Source organism: Pangasianodon hypophthalmus, chromosome 8, assembly GCF_027358585.1.
Source record: "Pangasianodon hypophthalmus isolate fPanHyp1 chromosome 8, fPanHyp1.pri, whole genome shotgun sequence".
NCBI lineage: Eukaryota > Metazoa > Chordata > Actinopteri > Siluriformes > Pangasiidae > Pangasianodon > Pangasianodon hypophthalmus.
The window spans coordinates 8009112-8019782 of NC_069717.1; the positions used below are offsets into that span (position 1 = coordinate 8009112).

The window sequence follows — 10671 nt, forward strand, 5'->3', positions numbered from 1 at the left end:
CTAGTTTTAGATCTTTTGTGTGGTTTTTGAGATTTAGTTGGGATGCAAATTTTGCTGAAATCTGCCAAAACTGGTTAATGATATTAGATTTTCTGTGTGTGCCACCTTGGTGACGAGAAATTCACCTGCTGTATGGAACAAAATTGAACAATTTATGTTTAAAACCATTCAAAACACACTGCTAGACAGTATGATAGGTGGATCATGTTGTCAACTCTCAACTGTGTATTATGGGGTTACTCTAAAAATTCACTAGATAGTAGCCTATACTGTAGCTTAAGTCAACTGTGATAGCCTTTTGACTTAATTTTGTTTGAGACTATGTCTTCATTCTGCCACACCAAAATCTATGGTCATGAGCTGCTACTGTTGAGGACAAACCCAATTTTCAAGGGTTATTTTATATTGTGTCTGTTTTGATAGAATGAGATTCGAGTGTGTGCATCTGTGCATTTGGCTATTTGCTGGATTATGGGATTACAATCAGACTGGTCATGTGACATGCAGTGACCCTGCTTATTACCCAGATTATGCAGGAGCAGATGAGGCAACTTCTTCTATCTCTTCTTCCCTCCTTCCATCTGTATGTGTACTTCACATATTCTCTCCTGATATCTTCTCATATTTAACTAAAGAAGCCTTCACACTTACCATCATCATCCTTTCTCCAGAATCGGTCGGTCCAGAGTCATGTACTGACATGGAGGTAAGCTTGACCTTCAAACCTTGCAACATCCTTCACCATCCTCCTCCTCACAGGATCTTCACTAAAAACATTGCTCGTATAGTGAGACTGGATTCAGTGTGGTAACATTGTTTAAAAAAAAAAAAAAACCCAGCAAGTCATCCTCTCAGTTTGCGATGGAAAATGGAGAGCTTTGTAATAAAAGATTGTAATTTGCAATGTGCAGTAAACTGATGTCAGTCTAGTTCAAAGGTTTAAGTCTGAGCTTGCATTAGTTTTTTTTGTTTCCTTATAGCAGAGGGGGGAAGTGACCTAAAACTATCACTAGCATCAACAGAAGTGAGTCTGACTGCCAAGTTTAAAATGGGCTGAGAAAAAGCATGACAGCTCACAGAGGCGATGTTTGGCCCACAGAGATCAAATCCTGTTCCCAATTCACATATCTTCCTCATTCAGCGTCTGCATTCGGTTCATTAGGTTTGCTGGCACAAAAAGGCGCTGGCTCTATAACTGTTTCCTCATAGGACTTAAGCCTCTAGGCATACGTTTAAAAAAACTTACTTCAGCATAAAAACTTCGAGGATCGGTTCAGTGCGCCAAATTTAGCAATGTTTTACGGTTTTTAGTTTCAGTTCTCTTCTCTAAACTCAGAGGTTTAGGCTTGTGTGGAACAGAGCCTCTCCTCAGCCGTCCCTCAGTCAGAGTGGGATTTAGTGACTATATCCAGCAAGTGTTTGGAAGTGAGTGATTTTTGACAGTAAGCTCCTGAACATGAAGATTTTACACAGGTCTGCAAAATAGTGGCTGTGTTTGATAAGCAGAGAAAATGTACACTTACCTTTCTGGCATTATGCAGATCTGTGAATTCTCCTTTACTCAAAGGTATCTGATATGGCCCAGAAATGTGCCAGTAGGTGGATTGACTATGCTAAACACGCTTTTATGTGCATGGTACACTGCAACGGACTTACGTCCCATTCAGGAATGAATGAAGATGTTTTACTGCTATTGGTTGTATCATTTACTCTGTTTGCATGTGTATAAACAACATAGAAAATTCCACCATTTCCTCCTCACTTGCTCAAATTCTTACAGATTTTGCATGTGATCAGGTCCCATTTTTATTGTTGAGGTGGCATGATTAGGACTGTCACCTCACAGCTGCAGGATCACCAGTTTGACACTGATCTAATGTTACTGTCTGTTCAGTGTTTCTCATGTTCTACCAGCATCCATGTGGTTTCCTCATGATTCTTCAATTTCCTCCCACTTCCCAAAAACCTACCGGTAGGTGGTTTGGCTACTCTAAATTGCCCTATGGAGTGAATGTGTGTGTGACTATGTGTGCATGGTGCCCTGCAGTACACTGGAATCCCAGGATAAGCTCCGGATCCACTGTGACCCTGACCAGAATAGAGTGGTTACTGAACATGAGTAATAAGAATGAGTGAGATTTTTTTACAATAGGGAACACATTTTAGAGTAAAAACCAAGATGTTCAACCTTTTTTTGTTGCTAAATTTAGCAAATTTTCTATGGTTTCCGACACTTATTGAAAGAGAAGGTGACATTTATTGAAGTTAATGTATCAGGGAAATAAAGTGACCAAATGCATGAATTCTCCAAACATTTATCAATTAGGATACATTCCAATTTTAATAACAGATCTTACATACAGCTGCTAAAAATCATATTTTTTCTCGAACATCCAAATGTACACCACCTACTGTATAGTAAATAATTTGTGTGGCACATTGCTGCCCTCTATTGCTAGCTTGTGAACCAACACCAGAACATAAGTGGACATCTTTTTAAAGAGTCATTACCTCCAAGCGTGGGCAGCACTGATTAATCTCATTAGGGTACCACTAAATATCTTCAGAGGCCTGTGTTTTGCTCTTTCCTGTGCTTTGGGATTTGTGTGTTGAAACATTTCCACAGGATGTTATTGAGAATTATAAGATCAAAATCTTATGGTGAAGACTTTCCTAGCTTTCCCAACTTTCAAACAAGGCCACATAAAATATGCATAAATCATGCAGCTCTGAGGAGTGCTGTTCCATCCACCTGTAGATTCTCACCTCTGAGTCACTGGTGGTATTTGAATAGAAGACCAAAGACTGAAGTCCAACCTCTTCACCAAGCACTACAATGAGCAGTAATAAAAAAGTTACTTGTATTGTTTTTGTTGCCTGATACCTTGTTGCCTGATAGTACTCTTAGACCATGAGCATTAGGATATGTTTTTGCTGGAGACTACAAAGCACTTATAAGTTCCTCTGGATAGGTCATCTGCTAAATTCTGTAAATGTAAATATTCCAATGTAAATGTTATTTTTCAAAGATCAAAAGATACCAGAAAGACTTGGACCAAAAATCAAGCTTGAAGCACAAGCTAAGTGTGTTATAACCCTCTCTCTGTCTCAGATGGAGTTGAAGTGGGAGTGTGGATGAGGAGCTCGGGGACACTTCTCAATCACCTCCATGGATCGTAGAAGATCCTCCAACCCCCTTTTCCCTCTCCTTTTGCTCCTCTTTGTCCCCTGTCCGTGTCTTGGTGGGCCAGCCCGCTCTCCTCTCCTGCCCGGTCAGCCCTTCCTGATTCTTTGGGCTGTACCAAACAAGGACTGTCTTGGTCGCCCTGACCCGGCAGCTTTTGGGATGGAGTGGGAGGGACGTGTGGCTGAATTTTATGAGGACTCACTGGGTCTTTACCCATATTTCAGTGCAGAGGGAGAGCCTGTGAATGGCGGCCTGCCCCAGCACACCAGCCTGGAGCACCACCTTCAGAAAGTGGAAGGGGACCTCACAGCAACTTTGCCACAGGCTGGGGCACCCGGCCTCGGAGTGCTGAGGTGGAAGGAGTGGGAGCCGCAGTGGAGCAGAAACCGGGGAAATCAGCGGAGGTATTTGGAGACATCGCGAGCGTTGCTCCGGGGTTTCTTCCCAGGCTGGAGTGCAGACGAGGTGGAGAAATGGGCTCAGGTGAAACAGCTACCACAAATAGAAACACACAGGTCTACATCTTGTGCCCATATTTATCATTGAAATGGTGTACCCAATTTGTCTTAAGCAGAATGTCGACATACTGATGTCATTTCCTGCCAGGTGGACTTTGAAGCAGCAGCCCAATTCATTCTCATGGAGACCCTGAGAGAGCTAAAGAGACTCCGCCCACAGAGACTGTGGGGCATGGCTCCGTACCCAAGCTGCTACAACTCTGATCTCACTCAGATGCTGCTAGCTAATTACACAGGCCGCTGCCCGGCTGCAGAGATGGCACTAAATGATGAGCTCATGTGGCTATGGAAGCGAAGCGATGCACTTTACCCCACCCTCGCACTGGAGAAACTCCCTGAAGGAACTAAGGGTGCATGGCTGTATGCATCCAATCAGATCAGAGAGGCATTAAGAGTGGCCGCTCTAGCAGGGACAACATTTGAGCTTCCTGTGTTTCCACTGGTCAAGAGTATGTACATCTCATCCAGTAGCTTTCTCTCTGAGGTAATAATTTAAGAGAGTTAATTGAGAGTTAATTCATATACTTTCAGTAATAATGGGTAACTTTGTAATTCTTGGGTGTAACTGTGTGTGTGTGTGTCCACTGTATACATAACTATGTACACTGTGTATGTATGTCAGGCTCATTTGGTGAATACTGTAGGAGAGAGTGCTGCTATGGGTGCAGCAGGAGTCATTATCTGGGATAGATTCCTTACTACTAAAACACAGGTATTCAGCCATCCATCAGCTCCATTAGTCAACAGTCCATGCATTCATCCATCCATCCATCCGCCCATAATCCATCCATCCATCCATCCATCAATCCATCATTCTATTAGCCCATATCTCCATCTATTTGCCCACAATCCATCCATTTCCCCATTTATCAGCCCAGCTTCCATTAATTTATTCATCTGTCCACAACTCATCCATCCATCATTATACCAGGGAGTTGTAGGAAGTGCCTTGCAAAGTTTCAGTTTTCCTTGCAACCCAATTTTCCTCCAACCCTTGCATGGCAGAAGCCCTCCATTATACTAATATGTATAATCCAATTCATATATGCATGTCTTTTTTCCCCACCAGAAGTTGTGCTCTGATCTAACCTCATACGTGCGAGAGGTCCTTGGCCCCTATGCTGTCAACATAACCATGGCGACTCGTCTTTGCAGCATGTCACTTTGCAAGGGACTTGGCCGCTGCGTACGTAAGAAACCAGAAGACCCTGTCTACCTGCACCTTCCTCCTGGCCACTTCCTGCTGCTGCGCCAGGGAGCAGAGGGCATTCGAGCAATGGGGCAACTTCCCCCAAATTACCTGGATGGGTGGAGACGGGACTTTCACTGCCACTGGTTTGAGGCTTTTGAAGGAGCGGCTGCTGATCAGGAGTCACTTGGGACTGAGAATGGTGGTCAGAGGTCACTGTCCACAATAAAGCCACCCAATATTGTTGCTCATACTGTGGGGACAGTTGGTCAAAGTGAAGGAATTGAGAAGACACTTGGGCAAAGTGAGGAGACAGTGGTTCCCATGATGCCTGCTGGACAAGAACCGTCAAAAAGTGGCTCCCCCACTCACTTTGTGACCATCATCCTTCTCTGTGTTCTGTCGTTCTTCAGCCTCACAAACTTGGACTTCTAAATCTGTCTTTCTGACAGATGGGGCATACAAGAGGAACCATTTGGCCTTGATTTTGTTTCTTTTGCTTGTCCATCAAAACTAATAATAGCTGCAACATAAAACAAATTAATATTGCTTAATGGTAACAGAGATGTGAGTGTGGGAAGGTGAACTGGATACTCACCACAATCAGTTTAAAGTGGTGAACATGGTAAAAAAAAAAATCTATGAGTCCATTTATCTTGAGATCCATCAGCTTCACAAACTTTTTTTTTTTTGCGCCATTTTCTTCTAATTTAGCCAATACAAATCCCCACCACTAGCTAGATCTCCCTTATCACATAACAGCTACTAATCAAGGAACATGAGGGCTAACATATGCTTCCTCTGAGATGCAAGCAGAAAGCCAGCAAACAGCTCCCTATGCAACGTAATCGAGAAGGTGACAGCACTTACAGGACAACACTGGCTGCCCTTTTCTGTATGTTTGAGGAAAGCCATCCTTTCCAGTCAGAGAACAGGGCCAATTATGCTGTCTTGGACTCCCCAGCCAGCTATGACATAATCAGGATTCAGAGCATCACAACTTTGACCTTTAAGAAGACCGACTTGCTAAGAAAGCCAGTCTGTGTTATAGATAAAACACAGACACAAATGCAGGTATGCACTGAAAAACTCAACAATTTCTTATTGTTCTGCTCAGTGAGCAGTAATTAATGGCCACTTAAAACTGTAAGACTTAAACATTTGTAAGACATTCTCATGGGTTTGTACATATTTAAATTGATTTTTGGTCACTTAGAGAATGTCTTCAGTGAAAAGAGAAACATTAAAAGAACAATTTAGATGGTGATTGTTCATTTTCTAACAATTGCTCTAACCTGATCATGTCAGCTCTCAGGAGGAGATGATTAACCTGTAGTAAAGCCTGTGATGGCACACATAATAACATCAGTATAAAGTCTATATAATGGTAGTTAGAATTATCCATGGAAACTTATGCAAATTAAGTTTAATTACAGTAACATTACTCATTTTCTGCAGGCATGTGACAATGGTAAAATAAAATAGAAGTTCACTATAGTAGACTCACACCACGTGTCTAACATTTCTGAAGTACTTTACTCAGATAATAATGTGTGTGCCACTCCTTCGGAGATTTGTCTTAAAAAACAAGGTGCATTTTCCTGGACAGGATTGAAATTAAGCCAGAAGTAGACAGAATATATAATCAAGGCATTATGAAACAAAATTTCAGATTAATTACTTCCAGACTATGAAGGCCTGACATTAATCAAACAAGCTTAAACTTGTGCTAGTGGATTTGTTGTGCTAAGGCTGATTCAGAAACCTGGAAAATCATAATATTATGGGGAAACGGAAATTCAAATTCAGGCAAATCAATAGCAGAAAAAGACAGAAAACCAAAAATCATTGTTGAGGAAAAATATTATTAAGCAAAAGATTGCAAAGCACCACATCATTGAAGACAAAAGACACATTACCTGCAGAAGCCTGGACATCAGTTTGAAATGAATTTAGCACTGATGAGCACATATCTAAAAGAGCCATGCAACAATTTAAGAACCTGGTTGTAGTGAAGGTATCTAGGGGTTGCTGGTTGTATGCATGGTCTGAGCATTAACACTGTCATCAGACAAAATCCCAGCATGCCTTCCTCTTTAAAACTTCTGCATACAGAGACAAGTGTAGTAAATCATGAGTTGCAACTTTCCGATGTGTTTAGTAGTGTACACACTGTACATTAATTGAGAACAAGTTCTCATATTTCCTCTATTCATCAGAATCTGGTGCAGGAGGACATTTGGGGATATGGCATCCATGTAAACTGTCTGTTTCTCCTGGGAAATTTTCATATTCATAGACATTTGTAGCCTGTGCTGGTGCATCAGAGAAATGGCATTTCTTGACCAACTTTACATAATTTACAACATCATGATGGAAGGTGCCACACACCAAAAATCTTCAAATTATGAGGATTTGAGGACAAGGTCATATTCTCTTTGGTTCTCTTTGGCTCACAGATGAGAGCTTGTGCACCAAAATTAATAAGACCACTGCTTTTACTTTACATTTGCAAGCATGCATCATCTTAAATCATGTAGAGTCAATCGTCATTTGTGTGACTGCCATTGTCTATTCATATTTACTGATGTAGTCCAAATAATCCATTTCTCACCTTTAACAGCATTAGACTGACGTTAAACCTTTAGTTTAAACCCTCATATACTCCTGAAATAACTTGAAAATTAATTCATTGTTTAAATCTAGATTAAGCTGAATTGTGTTTTCAGTTTAATTGTTATTCCAGTTGAGAAGAGCAGTTTCATCTATGGGAACCCGACCTAGAGAGCAATAAAACTGCACTGGTTGGCATCATAAACAATTGCTGAATGCCCTTCTGTATTATATGGACAGTGAAAATGGATATTATGACCTTGCTTAACTTAGTGTATGGCTGCAATGCAGATTTCAGCTAGATGAAAGTTGTGATCACATGATAACGGTCATGGGTCATAAAATCCCATCTGTGCGAGATACACAGAGTTACACAAGGGCAATGCTCTGTGAAGGTAAACAAGTTTTGACATGATTTCCGAAAGTTTTGAGAAACAAAAACATCCCTACAGGTGTTTGTGTAAACAAATATCACATGACTGAAGCATCCATATGCATGCAAATACACTCACCCACCCATGCACCTCTCTCAAAGAATTTCATTTAAAGACAAAAAGGGTTTATCAAACAGGGAAAAAATTTACTTTTAATTTTGTACTTTCATTGTGACCATTTTTAAAAAGGGGTTATTAGAATTGAATGGCAATTTTCCACTTCTTAATCCCTTCTTCCTTATATGCGCAAATTTTGTGCAAACGTTATGAGATGATCAAGAAGTAAGCGTAGGGATATGTTTGTGCATATGAATAACCAGCGTCTCCTCTTTGACGCATGTACAAACACATGAACTAGTCTAAAACCTGTATTTTGTGGTACAACATCATATTTATACAATGCTGTAGAGCCGGTCAGCCAGTCTTGTCACCTCTATCAATCCATCTGTCCAAGCTGTCCAAACTAACCTCTAATCTCATGTTTAGTCTTCGTTTTATCGTTAATCTGGGACAGGCACACAGATCTAGCCATGTTTACAGCAAATCTGAACCATCTGCTACACCACCACAAAACAGCATGAAATGATACTGAACAATAGTAAACAATAAACAGCAGTTAAAAGCAGAAAGACATACTGTAGTATCTCTCACTGTCTCAAAGGTAAAATATGTGCATTATGATGCTGCATTATACAATCTCACGTTTAATTACAGGCTCTCTGGAAGTGAACTGGGTTAAAGTAAGTGGATGATCAACAGTGCTGTAGGCTTCAATGTGTAAGAAACACAATGACGTTTTCAAATTTAAACTCTTAATAACAAGTTTGTGCTCTCACTGGCAGTTTGTGGCCTACCGGCTGCCTTAAAGCCAGAGGCCAAGGGAACATACGCACTCACTCACACATGCACAGTCGTCTCTAATTAAGACATTATAATACAGAGCAGCATGAGGCAGAAGCAGTAGTCAGCTGATAGGAATGTGCTGTGCGTACAGGGAGCTCACCTGATATTCACCACGCGAGTTCTGTCTGTGTTGTCTCACTTCAGACGGTACCGTAGTTTGAGCTGTAACGCTTCATGCCACCTGACCAAGACTAGACACACAGTGGGCCTCACTTATCAAACTGGATACAAACAGATTTATTTGTAAATCATTTGCAGGAGCATTTACACAAGAAATGTAGTATTCATGGAAATCCAGCTTCATATCCTATGAGAGCTCCCGAGATTCCTGAGAATTTACATATTAGGAAAGTTACTAATATGAACCTTGATTGATTGGCGTATAACTGGCATGGGTTACTGCACTTTTATATACAGAGTATGTTAGCAAGTTCTGTAAAAAATTCTGTGAAACTTTTATGACTTGAAAGAAAACAATTCAGCAGAAATACATAAATTAAGACAAGACTAGCTTTTCAATTAGGACAAAAGAAATGGCACCCTATAAATGGAGGAAGAGTTAGTGTGTGTCTGTAGCTGGCACACCGCAATGGCTGAGCTGCATTACTGGAAGATTTCATGTTTGCCCCTTGCCTTTCTTATTGGAATACTCTTTGGATTTGCTCTTTGGTTACTGTGGATTACTGAGGCTGGCTTATATTGATTCTTGAACTATGGACTGTTTTGTTAACAAACCTCCTGAGTCAAACAAATCTCCTGAGTCCTGTTGGCTACAGTAAATCAGCTATGCCATGAACAAGCGTAATAATTTACAAAGAAAATCAGCATTGACAAAACTTTAAAAAAATCTGGCAGACTTTTTTTTTTTTTTCAGTTGGCCCTACAAAAGCATTTACAAACAACTTCACTAAAAGCTTGATAAATGAGGCCCATTGGTTTTACACGTGACTAAAAAATATTGGCACCCTTCATGAAAATGAACAAGCGTATACATGCCATTAACATGCCATTTGTAATGTATGAGTTCAAACATATGGAGCACTATAATGCTATATTTATTCATTTTCAGTAACCAATTTAGCTTGGGTCACAGTGAACTTTCCCAAGATCACTGGCACAAAGCAGAAATCCACCCTGCAGAAGACAGTTCATTGCAGGGCTATAGTTTTATTTGAACTCAATATTTTTCTGGTTTTTGGAGGTTAGCTAAACTGGTTTGGTTGAGCCAGCTGCATGACCAAATGTTCCAATTGTGTTCTCATCAGACCACATCACATGAGTCCAACTGTAGTTCCCATGATACTTGTTCTTTCTTGCAACTCTTCCAAACAGCTTGTTGTTATAGATGTGGTGTTTTGTAGCTAAATTTAAAACTAGGCTACCCAAATTATCAACTGAATATTCAATTTAAGAATCAACAAAACTGTTCCTAACACACCATTATCCTTACTGTGCACATGGGAAGTGCACTCATGTGTCAGATTCCTGGCAAATAAGAATGAATGAAACATCAACAACAACCATTTAAGATGGATGACAAAGAGATTTTACAGGTGCATTATAGTAAGTACAGAAATTCTTTGCAGTGCCAATAATTTTGCCACACTATTAAAAAAAGTTCTTATGAGAATTGATGCTTTGCAACTGACTGGCAACCCATCCAGGGTGTGCTCCATCCTCATGTCCAGTGTTCCCGAAATAAGCCCCAGATCCACCATGACCCTAACCAGGATAGAGTGGTTACTGAAGATGAATGAATGAATGAAAGAGAATGGGTTTTTCTTTAAAAGAAAGGAAGGTGGTTTAATGGAAAACATAAATATATAT

The 10671-nt window shown here is 40.5% G+C and overlaps 1 protein-coding gene across 1 annotated transcript; it reads left to right on the plus strand.

Moving 5' to 3' along the window:
- Positions 1–3008: 3008 nt before the first annotated feature.
- Positions 3009–9198, plus strand: si:dkey-72l14.3 (Glyco_hydro_56 domain-containing protein). The gene is made up of 4 exons (XM_026914400.3): positions 3009–3670; positions 3794–4189; positions 4328–4417; positions 4775–9198. The coding sequence occupies exons 1-4, from the start codon at positions 3170–3172 to the stop codon at positions 5327–5329; spliced, it is 1542 nt and encodes a 513-aa protein (XP_026770201.1). The 5' UTR covers positions 3009–3169; the 3' UTR covers positions 5330–9198.
- Positions 9199–10671: the final 1473 nt, after the last annotated feature.